This window comes from Eubalaena glacialis, chromosome 14 (assembly GCF_028564815.1).
Source record: "Eubalaena glacialis isolate mEubGla1 chromosome 14, mEubGla1.1.hap2.+ XY, whole genome shotgun sequence".
NCBI classification, from domain to species: Eukaryota; Metazoa; Chordata; class Mammalia; order Artiodactyla; family Balaenidae; genus Eubalaena; species Eubalaena glacialis.
The window spans coordinates 59650799-59669554 of NC_083729.1; the positions used below are offsets into that span (position 1 = coordinate 59650799).

The 18756-nt window shown below is 35.8% G+C and overlaps 1 protein-coding gene across 1 annotated transcript in view; it reads left to right on the top strand.

Annotated features, from left to right (window-relative positions):
* ANTXR1 (ANTXR cell adhesion molecule 1) overlaps positions 1-18756 on the top strand; it is a 241491-nt gene that overhangs the window by 23653 nt on the left and 199082 nt on the right. The window contains exons 2-3 of the mRNA XM_061210663.1: positions 1413-1484; positions 5873-5944. Of these exons, the coding sequence (XP_061066646.1) occupies positions 1413-1484; positions 5873-5944 (144 nt within the window). The remainder of the gene's footprint in view (positions 1-1412; positions 1485-5872; positions 5945-18756) is intronic.

An 18756-nucleotide genomic window follows, 5' to 3' on the forward strand; every position in this document is an offset into this window, starting at 1 on the left:
TTGAGTTTAACAAAACTTCCTTTCAGAATTTTTCCTAGAATTGAAGTTATAGATTAACTTGAGGAACATGAGATATCCTTATGATACGGAATCTTTCAGCGCATGACCGTAACATATTGTATCACTTCTGCTCAGATCAGACAGACATATCATTTCTGGATATGGGGCAGAAGAAAATAAATTTTCCTCATAGAGATGGAATACACTCAACCAGAATGAGAATTCCTAAAGATATTGCATCATGAAAAGGCAGGCCTAAAATCTACTTTGCCCAAATTCATCTTAAATATCTATAAAATAATCTGAAACAAAGACAAAATAATAATAACTCTCTAGAAGTTAAAATTAAGATAAATGAGTGCATAAAAAATAAAAGTAATCTGAAAACAGTGGAAAATGTTTGCAGTACAAAATGTCAGAGTCAAAGGAGCAAACTCTAACCTCAAGAATTATTAGAATGACAGGCAGAAATGCAAGGCTCAGCTGAAACAGATCCTTAAGTGAAAGGAAAGAACATCAAAGCTACAGAAGAGTGGGTTAGAATAGAAAAACTTACTATGAAGTCAATGCAACAGATTGAAGTACGAGCACTATGAAAAATACTTAGAAGCTGAACTGAAGCAGTAGTTAAGTCGTATCAGTGAGACAGAAGTCAACCTTGGGAAATAAATAAGCCCCCTTCCAAATCTAAAATGCTATGATCCCATCTGTCTTAGAGAAAGTTTCCCTCTTTTTTCAGTAAAGTTTCCCCCTTTTTATTAAAGAAAAGCTGTATCATTTTTCTTCTTTTATTTATTAGTATGACTAGTTGCATTAGCTATCCTTAAATGTTGAACTATCAATACATTCCTGAAATAAATACCAGTTAATTAATTAGTATTCTTTTGGATTCCTGCTGGATTCATTTTGCTAATATTTTATTTACAGATTTTTGAATCTGTATTTACCAATGAATTTGGACTCTTCTTTTTTGAGGAGGGGGATTTGTTTATCTTTGTCTATTTGGGCATCTAGTTTGTGCTAATTTCATTTAAATGAATTGGAATCATTTTTCTTCTCTCATCAGAGCAATAATTTAAAGAGCACAAAAATAACTGTTTCTTAAAGATTTGAAACTAACCTGTGAATCTGGTTGGGCCCAGGGTTTTTTGTTTTTTGTTTTGTTTTTAGCGTATGAGTGTGTGGAATGGGGTGGGAAGGAGTAGGAGGTGGAGTGAAGGGAGTTCTTTACCAAAATTTCTCAGAATTCTAACATTAAGTCTAAGCATCCTTTTAAATAATTTACAAAGTTATGGAAATTTCAGACAATGAGCCCAGTTAGAGGATAGGACAAAAGTAAAATAATAGACTATATGACACAAGGTAAAGACAAATGAACACCTGATCAAGTCACATCTGTTTTATTTTCCTAGATCAGGAAGTGTGCTGCACCACTGGAATGAAATCTATTACTTCGTGGAACAGTTGGCTCATAAATTCATCAGGTGAGAAACATAATGAGTAGTTCTCTGTCATGAGTAAAACCAGCCTGTTTGCTATTCTACTAATTAGTAACCACTTTGGGGATGCTTTTTGACAAAGGTAGACTCTCAGATCTTATAACAGAGACTTGACTTTGTTTTCATCTTCACCGCATGTTAGAATAACTTTTGACTTTGTGTTTTCAAGAGGACTCTGATTTGGTTATAAGACCAACATCTTAATTTTCTCCCTCTCTTGTCAAATAATATCCTTCTAGAAGGATCGTTAACATTTTCTTTCACGGTGCCTCATGCTGGGGCAGTTGGCTCATTCTGGCTGGACCCGTGTGTAGAGGCTGTAGGGTGTAAGGTAACCAACTCATCCCAGTTTGCCCAGGACTTTCTCTGTTTTAGCACTGGAAGTTTCACATCTTGGGAAGTCTCCTCAGTCCTGGGCAAACTGCCATGGTTGGCCAGCCTGGCTATATGCCTTATCAGGTAGAATCCTCTGAGCATTCTTGACACCACTTTCCAAGGAAGGACAATGCAGTTTTGAACACTGTCACTATACACATTGCAGGGGCCTTGGAGGTCCTACTTTCCAATAAGTATAGACACCCACTAGTAAAAGAAAGCAGGTCATTTCACCCTCCTTGCGTGCAACCTCCAAAGGACAACACAACTGTGATAGCATTAACGGATGTGCTTGAAGCCAGTTGTCAAGCTCTTTGGTGAAATTGTTCTGATCATTGTCAATTTGAAAGCAGCTCCAACCCTGCTTGATGGTCTCTGTAGAGTCTTCCAGCTGATGTGAGTAACCATATACTTCCTCTTTGAATATGTTTTTTTTTTTAATCTCAGAAGACAAGTTGTCCTCTGAGACCAGGGTCATGACAAATGTGTTCCCTGCAAATTCACTTACTGGTCTCAACATGTACCCACCTGCTTGATTGGAGGGAGAGGGTTAAGAGGTGTCCTCTCTGTTATGCCAAAAATTGGAAACTACAGCAGGAAGCATCTACACCCAGATGAAGGGAGAAAACAGAGGCTGGGAGGAGACAGGAGGGAAAAGTAGAGGAAAAGAAGAGAAGCAAATACATGGATGGTATCTACCCACTCCCAAAGTTAAGAGAATTGTACAAACTTAGAATTGAAAGGAACAACTTCCCAAGCTATCCTCCGAGGCATTCACTAACCCCCAACTTGAATAGCTCTGGTGAGAAACTGCTGCCTTTTGAGGCAAACAACCCAATAGTTGGATAATTCCATTTTCCATAAGAGTCTTTTTTGTCATTGACCCGTAATGTCCTTTCCTACACTCTCATCCATCTGGAGTGATATAAAACAAATCTGCCTCCAGACACTTGAGAATATCTGCTATGTCTCTCTTTCCTCTAATTGTTTTCTGTTCCCTCTAAAGCAGAGGAGTCTCCTGGAAAAGGCTTTGAAGTTAGGCAGATGTGGATTTGCATCCAAGCTCCGTTGGGCAACCATAGCAATTTACTTACCTTGGTTGAACCCTAGTTTGCATGTGAAAATTATACAAGAAAACGTGTGCAAAGCAAGTAGCCCAGCACCTGGCTAAGTGTGCAAAGCAAGTAGCCCAGCACCTGGCTGAGAGTGAGCACGCAACACTTCTCTTCCCCAGTTCCTTCAGAAACTCCAGACACTTTGCTATTTTAGATTCAAAGACATTAGAGGTAGGAGTTGGGGGAACTAAGAGAGCACTTAATCCAGTCCTCTTCGTTTTATAGACAAAGAAACTGAGGACCAGAGTAGTTGACATGGCTTAATCTAGACCATGAGGCACTTTCCTTTAATTGTCTCCTCTGGCCCTATTTGGCTATGGACCCTCCTCAAAGTGTGGCACCAAGACACTACTGCCACGCAAACTCCAAGAGGAGGGTCTGTCTTTTGTTACCTACTTCAGCCCCAGGGCCTATAGTAGTGCCTGACACATGATACCTGCTCAATCAGTAATATAACTTTTCACCATTTTCTTGAAGCCCCCAACCTGAACCTCACACCCATCACTCTCAGCAAAGCACTTCACCTCCTATTTCACCAAGAGCCCAGAGAACAGCAAGCAAGGGATTACCTCCTATTCCAATCCTCCTCTTAAAAGATGGATGCATGCCCTTCCCATCGTCTCTGAGATTCAAGTATCCCTCCTATTTAAAGCCTGTCCTTCCATTTTAGTCCATTTTATCCCATTGTCTCCAATATCCCCCAGGTCTTTGTTTCTCTCTTGTATTTTTCTCTACCTTTCCTCTGGCTCCATTTCCACTATCAATAGACATAACCTCATCTGAAAAAAAACAGTGAATTTCCTGATCATGTCTTCCTATAGATGCTACCTTAATTCTTTACCAGTTTCTCACTCAAATATCTTTAAAGACTCACCATCTCCATATCCTTACTTCCCATTCATTCCTTAACCCACTCCCATCTGGCCTTCATCCCCACCCTCGACCTGCTTGCTCTCACCAAATTCCCTAAGTGATGCCCTAGAGGACAAATCCATTGACAACCATGCAGTGCTTTTTCTGCTGGATAGAGGAGCTTCATTGGATTCAGATTTATCTCTCCTTAAAATTCTCTCCTCTGCTGGCTTCTGGCTCTCCTTTCATCCCCTGCCCGGAGCCAGGCCTTTAAATGTTGGTGTTGGTTCTGGTTTGGCTCCCTTCCCTTCTCCCTGCTGATACTCTGAACAATTTTACTCACATCAGTATGCTGAGAACTCCCAAATTATGTCTCCAGCCCAGATTCATATACCAATTACCCCTCGGAGACCTACATTTCCCGCATTTCAAATTCATTCTTTCCAGAGCTTAACTCTATATAAGGGAGGCAGTATAACATAGTGGTTAAGAGCCCAAGTTCGAGCATCAGAATGCTTGGTTTTAAGCCCTAGGTCTACCACTCTCCCACTGTGTGACTTTGGGAAAATTATTTTATCTTTCAGGGTCTCAATTTCCTTTCGTGGAAAATAGGAATAATAATAGTAATGATCTCATAAAGTTGTTACAAGTTTAATGAAATAATACATGCAAATCACTTACAGTAGTGCTTGGCACATAGTAAGTACTTGATAAGGTTGGCCATTATGATCTTATCATGATAATTATGATTTTTATTATCATTTCTGATGTGGTATCCTCCTGGCCCAGCACTAGTGAGGTAGTAAAAGGCAGCATGGTGCCATGGACAGAGAAACCAGGTCTTTCTCAAAAGGCCAATTTCAATTCACCAGGTGTTGCTTGGGCTCCTACCAAGTATTACACACCATGCTAAAGGGTTTCCAAAGATGCATCAGACATACGGTAATGGATGTAGGCTTTATCTTGGATGCATTAGGAGCCATTGGAGGTTTGATAGCAGATGAGTGACAAGATCTGATTTATATTTTAGGAAAATAATCCTGGAAGCAGCGTGAGGAATGAATTGGAGGAAGGAATGATGATAGGCAAGGTCACCAGCTAGGAAACAATGACTGTTGTCAGGAAAAGGGGGAAGGTTTGGGGAAACATTTAAGGAAGTGGGAAATATAAGATTTGGGGCCAGGTATGGGAGGTTACTGCATCATGAAGAAATAGGTTGATGCTATGAAGTGTGAACCATCTGGCTACTTAGAGAGAGCCCCAAAGGATGGCATTCCAGTGGTGAATCCACTGTAGTCTGACAGTCTATCTTGCAGACCGAAAAACATGTTCGTCCTCAGCTGAGAGTTGATCTATCTCTCAGAGTGTGGATTTCACATTGGCAAAGCTCCCAAGTACCGCCATATAAAAACCATGCCGATGTATTCATTAATCATGAGAAGTTTAACTACCAAGTAGAATAGATAGTCTTGTGGCCCATCAGCACATGCTTTCCTTATAGGGTAACCTCCTTGGGAAGCCAAATAGATATTAAAAGTTGATGGTGATCCTACTTTCAGAGTAAAATGAACTGTATAATCTTAATGACTAATGGCATCAAGCTGTCATTGCCTGAGACACCCTGTTCAGTAGAGGATACACCAGACTACAGTGGAGACACTATCAAATGTTGTCTGTTGGGATCCTGATTTGTATAAACAGCATGCAAACCAGCCTTCTAGGGGCACACTTCAGACAGAGCAGAGGAAAGTGTTGAATCTTAGCTTTCTTTCTTGTGACCCACACTCACTGAGTGGTGGTTAAATCAGAAGCAGCCTCCAGGAGGACAAAGTGGGTCTTCTCTTTGGTCCACAGCTTCAAGTCAGCTGCTGGCTGACTACTTGCAACACCAGCTGTGAAGGTGCCCTTTGGGTTGAAGGTTGGCAGCTCTGGCAGCCGTAATATAAAGAGAAGAAGAGGGGGGAAGCCTGGAAGGGAATGGCATTCCACAGTCTCTCTTTCTGCCCTAATAGAATTGCTTTTCCTTTCCAGTCCACAGCTAAGAATGTCCTTTATTGTCTTCTCTACTCAAGGAACAACCCTAATGAAGCTAACAGAAGACAGGTAAGGATGTTCCCCATCCCTATCATTACAAAACCCATCTTTTCTTGAGTAGTTCTGATATTTGTGCCCCACTGCCAGCTTTGACCTGGCAGTGATTTTAATTGAATAGTTCTCTCTTTTGACTTATGCCTTGAACTTTGTGCATTGACCCATCTGTTAATTTACTCTGCAATGACTTTGATAGAATTTCCTTATGTCAGTGAAATTTTATAAATGACTAAATCACATTAAGGTAAATCTTACCTTTGATTGGTGACTCAGTCTGGTAACTTGGAGCAAAATGTTAGCAAACCAAATTCTTGAGGGAATATATTTTCTTTTATTTAAATTAGATTTTATTTTGTGGATTAAGTGTTCAGACAGATAATAAGTGTGCTATGAGAGAAGTAAGAACTTGAAATATTATCATCCATAATGACTAAGGCAGCGAATAGAAAAGGAGGGTTTATGGCACTACAAAATTAAAAGAAATTTGAATCAGGTATGGGAAAAATGTTGTTGACAGAAAAGGATTAGCTAGACCTAGCTTAACAAAAACATTAGTTGGGGTTTTACCACTTGCAGATGAAAATTAGCAGTAACAGAGCCACGTCATTTATTCCCAGCTAGGATGGTATATTGGAGATGACACTTTTCCTGAGTTAATGATGCTTTGTCCACTTTTTAAAAAGTGGTATGGTCCACATGAGAGAGGCCCCAGGGCGGGGCACAATGTGGGACTATTGGCCAACTTATGTGGACATGTTGGGGAAAAGAAGGGAAGAATGGCAAGTACAGGGAGGGCAGGAAGACTTTATTCTGTGCGATTCTTCTAGAAATGAGAATAGGTCTAACAGGATGGAGGAAGGTTTTCTGGAACTGGCACTCACACGGCACATCTGAGCTAGCCCCCATTCTTCTCCATGTCTTTGTTCCCCACCTCTAACAAAAAGAGCACTCTGAACCGTATGGAAGTTTTCAAATCCTGTTACTCCTACAGCAGTATCTATTATATGCACGCATGCCATTTGAGATGCACTGAAACCCCATTTTAAAAACAAGGGTTTCTTATTCCTTATTAACAGAAGGAGAAACTGAGACCTTGTCATGTTGCTAAGGATACCAAGCAGAATCCACTGGAGATGCAGGCTGCACATTCTTTCCACTCCACCTGCTGTTAAACAGAGACTCATGAAGCCCAAGAAGCCTGTGTGACTTCCCTTCAGTATTGGCCAAGGATTTTTTTTAAGATCCTCTATACACACATTTATTTGCTACTGAAAATTGAAACAGAACATCAAAAATTATTTTTACAATTCAACACGCTGTTCTAACAATGCTCTGGCCAAGACACCCAACGTTTTCTTTGCATTCCTTCCACACAAGTTAATTTGTTTCAAATTCTTGATATTGGGTTTCTTCTTACAGTGGACTTCAGGCTCATAAAACAGGCAATACCTGAGACCTATTAGCGCTTTTTTGTGTCAAATCAAAGTGGAACTAAAGTATATTCAAGTCATTCAAATGCAAGCTACATAGATTCCTTATAAGTTACCTGTATTAAGGTAGAAAAGAGATGCAAGAAAAAAGACATCACGGAACTTATAATACAGGTTATCAAAATATTGGTGCACAATCTTTTTCAAGCTGCTTCATAATAATCCTAAAATTACGAGCAAGAAACATTTGTACAAGAATAAGTTTTATGGCCCATCCGACTGTGTGTCATAATTTCTGTAATATTTATTGTCGTAATTTTCTCATAATTATCCTCATAAGGATCTCTATGAAACAGGCAATAACGACAGCTATATCTAAATCTTTTCACTCTTGATCGAGTCTCAACGTCCTTCTACCATGGTTCTCTTTGAGAGCCAGACAGAGGAAGTCTGACTATTTTTAATATATTGAATCATCCTTTCCATCCTTTCTCTCCGAGCAGTTAACAATGTCCTCACCCCTCTCCTATAAGGTCAAGGATTTTAAGAAGCTCTGAGACAATGTCTCTAGCCTATGGACTACATGCAAGACTCCTAATCTCTCTCAGTCTTTATATATGATAATACCTCAGTCATAATTTGCAGAGATGTCTTTTCTTCGGAGAAAACTCCTCTCTCACCCATTCTTCACATCCTCCTACAACCCAAGGCTGCCTAGTGCTGCTTCATGCTGATTCCACTCGCTCTGTGCCTAAGAGTTTGGCAAGAGACCGAGTTCACACATCCCCTGTGGATATTTTGTGTGCTACTGCTTGCAGCCTCTGGGAAGTTGGAGAGGTGGAGGGAAGTCACAGATTTATAAACACTAGTAGAACATCGAGTTTTTCAGACCCATTTTGGTTATGCTAGTTCAAATTAGTCATCTGAATCCTACTTTGAATCTAGTTTTTTGTACCTTAACTTCACTACTCCTAGTATCCCGTGCCAAGGAGAAGACTGGGATTGGAATCTCTACTTTGCTGGAAGCATCATTTAATAATTAAGGGATGAATATGCATCAAACAACAGCCAGAAATACCTTGCTAAAGGCTGAGTGGTTTGGGATTAGCAGAGGCAAACTATGATATATAGAATGGATAAACAACAAGGTCCTACTGTAGAGCACAGGGAACTATGTTCAATATCCTGTGATAAACCATAATGGAAAAGAATGTGTGTATATATATATATATGTGTGTGTGTGTGTGTGTGTGTGTGTGTGTGTGTGTGTGTATAAGGCTGAATGAGTTTCATTTGGTGACTGCTTGGCCTAATCTGTGGGTCAGCTGACAAAGCATGACCATGGTTCACTGACCCATCCCCAACCTTGTCAGCCTATGGAAAGACGCAGGCAAGCCAGCTCTCTCTAAAATAGTTTCTCATGAGATTGGTGTAAAGAATTAGACTTTCAGAAGTTCCAACCTGCTACTGTTTCTGAAATATATGACTTCCAGTGGTTTGGTTGGTCACAGGAATTTTTATATTTTTTTCTATGTCTCATTTGATCTTCCTAATATCCCTATAAGACAGTAAAAGATGCATTATTTTACCTATGTAGTAACTGAGGACGCTTACAGAATTTTTAAAATCTTGTTCAAAAACAAGACATGAATTAGCAGAGACTCTCATTTCAACAAGAGCAAAAGATTTGGGGTATATCAAAAGTACATTTGCATTCAGTTCTCTGGATCAGATCCACACAGGGGAAACCATGGGAAGGTTGAAGAAACAGAATGGAAAATAATTATGTTGTGTTGAGATGTAGTAGAGGAATTACAATTAGACTAATGATACCTCTGCCATTTGTGTCTTTTATCTGCTAAGCACTTTACATAGCATTTATTTATTCCCATATAACCATTATTACTTCAATTTCTAATGTGGTCTTTGTGGTCATTTGATTTATTGTTTCATATGTAAAGTGTCATTTTTCACTAACTGCTGTCAAGATTTTTTTCTCTATCTTTAGTTCTCAGCAGTTTGATTATGATGTGTCTGGCACACTTTTGTTTTTTTGTTTTTCTGTTTGTTTTTTGAGTTTATCCTCTTTTGGCTTTCCTCAGCTTCTTGAATCTAGAAATTTATGTCTTTCACCAAATTGTGTGGATCTGTGGCCGTTACTTTTCAAATAGTTTTTTCTGCCCTGATCATTTTCCCCTCTCCTTCTGAGACCCCAGTGACACACATGTTAGACCTTTTGATGTTATTCCACATGCCCCTGTAGTTCTGTTCAATTTTTTTTTTGCAATTTTCTTTCTGTTCTTTATACCAGATCGTTTCTATTGTTCTGTCTTCATGTTAACTGACTCTTTTCCTCTGTCATCTCCATTCTGCTGTTTAGCTCATCTACTGAATTTCTTATTACAGATATTGTGTTTTTCAGTCCTAAAATATCTACTTGGTTCTTTTTAAAATTTTTATTTCTCTGCTGAGAACTTCTATCTTTCCATTTAATTCAAGTGTGTTACCTTTACCTCATGGATTATAGTTATTATAACTCCTATTATATAATAACTTCAGTTATTATAACTGATAATTCCAATAGCTCAGGATTGGCATCTTAATTGTCTGCTCTCCTGAGAATGGTTCACATTTTCTAGGTGATTTGTATGTCAAGCAATTTTAGATTATATTCTAAAAGTTTTTAATATCATGTTGTTGAGACTCTGAGTCGTATTCAAATCCTATAGAGAATATTGATTTGTTTGTTTGTTTGCTTTAGTAGGCAATCAACCTGACTAGGTTCAGATCACAGGTTCTATCTTGTCTTCTGTGGTTTTGATTTTGGTTCAGTTTTCAAAGTCTTTGCTAAGCTGCTTTGGGTGTCTCCTGCACGTATGCAGTTCAGAGATGAGCCTGGGAGTTATACAGCTTCATACACAGAAGTAGAGGGATCCCCTTCACCAGCTCTCTCCTCTCCAGGATTCCCCACACACTGGTTTTCTCAATGAGGCCCCTGCCCTCCAAGTCTTCTAGCAAGAAAAATGGGGTTTCTCTTGGAGTCTTGGTCACCACATTGCTGTGTGCAGTCCTGAACTGAGGCCACCCCTGGGGCAAAGCCAGGAGTCACAAGAGAGAAATAGAAATGTGATTTCCTCCACATTCTTTGAACCACAGGGGCCGCTTTTCCCAAGGGCCAGAAATATGGTGGCTTTCTTAGCTTTTAGGTGATATCCCAGGCTACTGCCATGTGACTGAGGCCCACCCTCAGATTAAAGCCGCGAGGGAAATGAAGAAAAAAAATTTGGAATTCATCCTTGTATGGGTTATTTCTCCAGGTTTTAACTCTCCAATCCACCTGCGTTTTTGCTTTTCAGAGTTTTATTGTGTTTGCTTTTTTCATTTTGTCCAGACTTTTTATTATAATCCACAGAAGAGATAGCCTATAGCAAGCCTGCTATTACTTCAGTTCTACAGATAAGGACACTGAGATTCAGAGAGCTTAGATAACTTGCTACGATCAAAGAATAAAAATGGCAGAACTGGTATTCTGATTCTGGATTCTGGATTCAGTCCAACTCATGGGCTTTGCATCATATCATGTTGCTCTTTCAAGATTTCTTAGCTTCATCAATTTGCAAAACGATTGACAAATTGTAACAAGTTTTTTAGGTTTCCTCATTAGCATAATAAAGGATTAATGTTAATTTAAGTACTAATAGAATAAATTATTTTAGTGTTAACTACTGCACATGATTCCCTAAAAACTCCTTGGATAGTCTTTTTCCTGATCTTAATCGAAATACTTCAAATGTTTCATCATTTGGAAATGAGATCATGTCAAGGAAGTCCAACTCTTCCTTTAAAAGAAAACAGGAATAGATATTCAGTTTAATCAAATGCATTTCTGGTATCTATTGAAGTCATATTTTTCCTTTGACCTACTAATACAGAGAAATGCATTACAAAAGATATTTTAATATTGGGCCATATGCATATCTGGTTACACTTGGTTGTGATATATTATTATTTTGATATAGAACTGAATTCGGTTTTCTGTATTTTATTCAGAAATTTAACATCAGTATTCATAATTGTGATTGGGCTGCTATTGTCCTTTTTATGACTACCTTTACTTACAGTATTTTTTATAATTTTTTTCTTACATTTAGTTTATTACTTCTAGAATTAATCCGATGTAAGTATGATTATGGTATGAAGCCAAGATCCATCTTTTTTCTCCAAGTGTTTAGGCAGTTTTTCCAACACCATTTACTGGATAATCCTTTACTACCAATTTGAAAAGTTAAACTTTTTCATAGACTTGTGTCCATTGCTGGGTTTTCTATTCTGATGCACTGCATTTCTGTCTGTTCTTATGCTACTACCACATTATTTTAATCAGTTTTAACATCTGGAAGACAAGTCCTTCCTCACTTCTAATCCTGTGTGAAAATCTCCTGGTCTTTAGTGGGTCTTTTTCCCTACCACATGCATTTAAAATAATTTTTTCAATGTTCCAAAATATTCCTGGGGTTTTCACTTGAATTGTACGAAAAGTACAGAATAACCTTAGCAAAATGGCATTACATTGTTACTATATTGATTCTCTTATTTAAGGATATATCACTTCCCTTTTACATCCCCCAATGAGGTTTTGATATTTTCTTCAGCTCAGCCTCATACAGTTATAATAAACACTAAGTTTATTCCTAGACATTTTAAAGTTGTGCTTCCATTGTGAATGAATTTTTTTTCTGTTGTATTTTCTAAACTATTGTTCACTATAAAGCAATTAACCTATAATTTGGGATCCATGGGCTTTTATTGAACTCCATAAAATTATTTTTAAAAATTTGCAAACCAGGGAGATTGTAATTTGCAACAGAACAGACCTATGCCCCCCGAACAGTTAAGACATACTGGCTTGGAGGAAATTATTGCTTTGTAGATTTATTTCTTATCCCATCATTTTAATGAAACATTATATTAATGTTAATATTTTTCTAGTTAATTTTGGAGTGGTTTTCTAGTAAGATGGTTATATTATTTATAATTAATGATAACTTCTGTCCTCTTTTCTAATATTTATATCTTTTATACCTTCTCAGGTATCTTGGGTTGCTTGTTTTTTTGATATTGAGTTGTATGAGCTGTTGGTATATTTTGCATATTAACCCCTTGTCAGTAGCATCATTTGCAAATATTTTCTTCCATTCCTTAGGTTTTCTTTTCAGTTTGTTGATGGTTTCCTTCGGTGTGCAAAAGCTTTTAAGTTTGATTAGGTCCCATTTGTTTATTTTTGGTTTTATTTAATCTACCTTGGGAGACTGATCATAGAAAACATTGGTACGATTTATGTCTGAGAATGTTTTGCCTATGTTCTCTTCTAGGAGTTCAATGGTGTTATGTTAATTAGGTCTTTAAACCATTTTGAGTTTATTTTTGTATATGGTGTGTCTTCTTGGGTATCTTATTACATTGGCTAAAATTTTCAAACTTTAATGGACTTGTGTTTCACAGTTATGTACTTTATTGGATATTGACTTCATAGAGTTTTTTATCTACTATATTAAGGAATGATTCTTCAACTGCAAGTTTATTAAAACATTTTTATCTGAAATGTTAGTTTCATTAAATGCCCTTTTGTCATAAAAAGATAATTATATCTTTCTTTTATTTCCTTTGCCCTGTCTATGTGAAAATTTCAAATCAAAAAATTTCCTGATGTGAAACTAACCTTAAATTCCTGAAATAAATTTTATTCACCATGGTTTGCTCTTTTATTATATTTCTGGATTTGATTTAATATAAACCTAAATATATCACTTATTAATATTTAATATTAAGAATATTCAAGAGTTTCATTTTATACTATCTTTGTCAGGCTTGCAATAAGGATTGCACAAATTTAGAAAAATGAATTGGCAATCTTTTCATGTGCTATGGAATATCTAAAGTAATACAGAAAGTGTAAGTTTGTTCAAGGTTTAATACATATCAGAGGAAAGCCAACTAAGCCTAAACCATTATTAAAGAAGTTATTTGACAATTATCTCAAAATCTTGTATGACTATTGTTATAATTGTATTTTCTACCTTGAGAAGTGGTAGAAATTACCAGTGTGTTGATATTTTAATTTTATAACATACCTTTTTAATTTACAAAATCTCTTCTGTGTCTGTGGTTATATCCCTTTTCCAACATTCATGTAAAGTATTTTTGTCTCTTATTGCCCCATTCAAATTACTCAATGGGTTCTCTCTTAGATTTATTCATCAGTTTTCTTTCATATAATTGTTTTGTTTTATGATATATTACTTTATTCTTTTACTATTATTAATTCCTTCCTTTGGCTTATCTTTTATTTCATCTCTTTTTATGAATTGAAATTCATTATATTTTATTATTTCTCGTTTAATAAAGAAGCTATTATGAATATAAATTATACTCTAAATTTCATCCTTATTGAATCTCATATGCTCCAACATGTACTGTTCTCATTATTGTTAATTTCTAAATAGTTTACATGTATAATTTTAGATTTGATATTAAATTATTTATAAAATATTTCACAATTTCCACATGATTTTTGTTTTTTTATATTTTTCTCAATGTCTAGAGTCATTGCATTTTTTCAGAAAATATGGTTTATATAATTTCTACTTTTTAAATTTATTAATTTTTGTTGGTGGCCTAATATAGGAATAAATTTTACTTATCATTCATGGATGTTAGAAAATATGTATACATTGATGAATAAAAAGTTTTATATAAGAATATATTGATTAAATTTATTAAATATTTTATATTTTATATTTTTGTTTACTTGATCTGTGAAGACAGAGAGATATTTTCAAACTTTCCACCACGACTGTTTGAATTTTCAATAAATTGCCTTATCATTTATACTGTATTATTTAGCTCACATGTGTTTTTATTATGGAATATATTTCTAATCAATGTAAAGTAAACTTTATCATCTTTAATGCTTTTTAAGTCCTTTGTCCAAAAATATTATAAACTTAAAATTTTTTTGTATTTTCTTACTATATCTTTGCCCACCCATTTAGCTTTTACCCTTGCTTGATATTTTAATATTCCACCATTGATTTGAAAAGTATAATTTGAAAGAGTATAATTTAATTCTTATTCTAGTAACAGTTCCCAATGGATGCTTGTCTTTATAATGGCAAGAATTAAATAATATTTATTTTTCTCCTTGCTCAATTTATTAAGAAATATTTGCATTATGTTTCATAAGTGTATACACATACACACACGTATACATATTTCCTTTCCAGTATTTGAAGTTTTTTTTTAATTTATTTTTTAAATTTCTCAGTTAGCTGAGTCTTTTTTCAGGTAAAATTTTTCTGAGGGGTATGTGAATATTAAGCTTTCTAAGTCCCAACTTATTTGAGAATTGTTGTTATTCACCTTCAGGTAAATATTTTAATTGAACTTTAATTATAAACTTCTTATATCCTGACTATCTTTTCCCCTAAATTTACTAGAGACAGTGATACAATGTCAACTTGCATGTATTCTGTTCTATATCGCATATAGAAAAAGGAGAGATTCCAATTTAGTACATTTCTCCTTTGTTTTCCCCTCTTGAATGCTTGTAAAAAAATTTTTTCTTTGTCTTTGGAATTTAAAAAAAAAGTCAAGAGAGTATATTTTGGTGCAAGGCCATCCATTAATTTTGTATAATACTTTGTATAGGACTTGAGCCATTCCATCTGACAAGTTAATAAACTTCTTCAGCTTAGGATTTTTTTTCCTATTATTTCTTTTATTATTACTTTTCTTCTGTCTGTTCATTGGGTTCTTGAATCTACCCAAAATCTCTTTTATACTCTATTATAAGTACAATTTTTTAATGTCTACCATTTTTCTTTGAGTTCTTGGAGAATGTTTCATTCTGGTTCAGTCATTCACCAATTTAAGTTGTTTTGTTTTTGTCTTTGCAGCATTCACCTTACTGTTCACTGTCTCCATTGCATTTTTTTTTTAATTGTGGTAAAATATACATACCATAAAGCTTAACACTTTAACCATTTTTAAGCATACAATGTGGTGGCAGTAAGTTGTGCAACCATCACCACTATCCATCTCCAGGACATTTCCATCATCCCAAACTGAAACTCTCCCCTGTCCCGGGCAACCTCTATTCTACCATCTATCTCTATCATTTTGCCTGTTCTAGGTACTTCATATAAGTGGAATCATATAACTTTTGTCCTTTTGTCTGGCTTATTTCACTTAACATGTCTTCAAGGTCCATCCATGTTGTAGCATGTATCAGAATTTCATTCATTTTTAAGGCCAGAATAATATTCCATTGTATGTATATACCGCATTTTGCTTATCCATTTATCTGTCAATGTATGGTTGAGTTGTTTCCATCTTTTGGCTGTTGTGAATAATGCTGCTATGAACATTAGTATGCAAATATCTGTTCAAGTCCCTGGTTTCAATTCTTTGGGGCATACACTAGAAGTGGAACTGATGGATTATATAGTATTTCTGTGTTTAATTTTTTGAGGAACCATCATACAGTTTTCCACAGTGGCTGCACCATTTTACAGTCCTACCAACAATGCATAGGGATTCCAATTTCTCCACATCCTTATTGATACTTACGATTTTCTGTTTTTTTTTAAATTGAGGTAACATTGGTTTATAACATTATATAAGTTTCATGTGTACAACATATATTTCTACTTCTGTGTACACTACAGCATGCTCACCACTAAAAACTTAGTTTCTATTTATCACCATAGTTGACCCTCTACCCATTTCACACTGCCCCCCAACACCTTCCCCTCTGATAACTACTCTGTTCTCTGTATCTACGTGTTTGTTTTTGTTTGGTTTGGTGTATTCACTTATTTTGGTTTTCTGTTTGGCTTTCGGATTCCACATATGAGTGAAATCATGCAGTATTTGTCTTTCCCCATCTGACTTATGTCACTTAACGTAATACCCTCAAGGTCCATCCATGTTGTTACAAATGGCAGGATTTCATCTGTTTATGGCTGAGTAGTATTCCATTGTGTGTGTGTGTCCATTCACCCATTGACAGGCACTTAGGTTGTTTCCATTTATTGGCTATTATAAATAATGCTATGATGAATATGGAGGTGCATATGTCTTTTCTAATTAGTGTTTTCATATTCTTCAGATAAATACCCAGAAGTCGAATAGCTGGATCATGTGTTAGTTCTATTCTTAATTTTTTGAGGAAACTTCAGACTGTTTTCCATTAGTGGCTGCACCAATTTACATTCCCATCAACAGTGTATGAGGGTTCCCTTTTCTCTGCCTCCTTTCCAACACTTTTTATCTCTCGCCTTTTTGATAATAGCCATTCAAACAGGCATGAGGTAATATTTCATTATGGTTTTCATTTGCAGTTCCCTGATAATTAGTGATGTTGAACATCTCTTTATGTGCCTGTTAGCTATCTGTATGTCTTCTTTGGAAAAATGTCTATTCATGTCCTCTGCCCATTTTGAAATTGGGTTGTTTGTTTTTTTTGTTGTTGAGTTGTATGAGTTCTTTATATATTTTGGATAATAACCCCTTATCAGATATGAAGCTTTTTAGTTTGATGTCATCCCATTTGTTGATTTTTGTTTTTGTTTCCTTTGCCTGCAGATACATGCTCAGAAAGATATTGCTAAGACCAATGGCAAAGAGCATACTGCCTGTGTTTTCTTCTAGGAGTTTTATGGTTTCAGGTCTTACATTCAAGTTTTTAATCCATTTAATCTGTTGGGTTTTTTTTTTTCCTTTATAACAGCCATCCCAATGGGTATGATATAGTATCTCACTGTAGTTTTAATTTGTATTTCCCTAATGATTAGTGATGTTGAGCATCTTTTCATGTGCTTTTTGGCACATTTGTATATCTTCTTTGGAGAAATGTCTATCCAAGACCTTTGTCCATTTTTTAGTTGGGTTTTTTTCATTGTTATTAAGTTCTAAGAGTTCTTTACATATTCTGGATATTAATCCCTTATTAAATATATGATTTACAAATATTTTCTCCCATTCTGTGGGTTACCTTTTCACTCTGTTGATAGTGTCTTTTAATGCACAAAATTGTTTAATTTTGATGAATCCAATTTATCTATTTTTTTTCTTCTGTTGCCTTGCACTTTTGGCTTTATATTTCAAGAAATCATTGCCAAATCCAATGTCATAAAACTTTCCCCCTTTGTTTTTTCTAAGAGTTTTATAGTTTTAGCTCTTACATTTAGGTCCTTGATCCATCTTGAATTAATTTTTGTTTATGGTTTGAAATAAGGGTCTAATTTCATTATATTGAAAATGGATATCCAATTTTCCCAACACCATTTGTTGAAAACACTGTTTTTGTCCCCATTAAATGGTTGGCACCCTTGTTGAAAATCACTTGACCATATAGGCAAAGTTTTATTTCTGGGCCCTCTATTCTATTCCTTTGGTCTATACATCCGTCCTTATGCTACTACCTTACTGTTTTGATTACTGTGGCTTTGTAGCAAGTTTTGAAATCAGAAAGTGTGAATCTCCCAACTTTTGTTCTTTTTGAAGATTGTTTTGGCTATTTAGATTCCCTTGAGATTCCATATGAATTTTAGAATAAGTTTTTCTGTTTCTGTCATTGGAATTTTGACAGAGATTGCATTGAATCTGTAGATCATTTTGGGAAGTACTGTCATCTTAACAATATTAAGTCTTCTGATCCATGAACATAGGCTGTCTTTCCATTTATTTATGCTTTCATTAATTTCTTTCATCAATGTTTTATAGTTTTTAGTGCCATTGCATTTTTTAACTGATAAATAATATCTTTCAACCCAATGGATATTTTTCTGATCCTGAATTTTTCCTTGTGTTTGTGGGAGGCACACCCTGTTATTGTGTTAGAGATGATATATCTTTATCATGAATATGAATTAGAATTGTTTTATGTGTTCTCTTGTTTCTTATACGAGTTTGCTTCAAAGGGGAAATTTTCTCAACTTTCTTAAATTGGTCCTTTCTTTCCATCTTATGAGAATTTTCCTTAATAGAGTGACTCAAAAGAGGAACAACTAGGTTTTTCAGGACTGGAATTTGGGATGAGTTCTGTCAGAGATCATGTAAATTTTTGTTGAAAATGTGAAGATCACAGGAAAAGAAGATGGGAAAATTTATATGTAGTGTAATTTTTTCTTGAAAAAGGTAGAGACCTAGTAGTGTATCCAAGGTAAGGAGGAAGCTTATGCCAAAGGAAAACGGTGAGTTGTAGATGTTAGATCACTGTGTTAAGAACCTATCCTACCACCACCCACAGGCTTTTCTCCTCAGGTCACAGAATTCCAGGCTGGTAGGTCCTTCCCTCATCCTGATCTCAGCAGCTCTACATCTTGCAGGAAT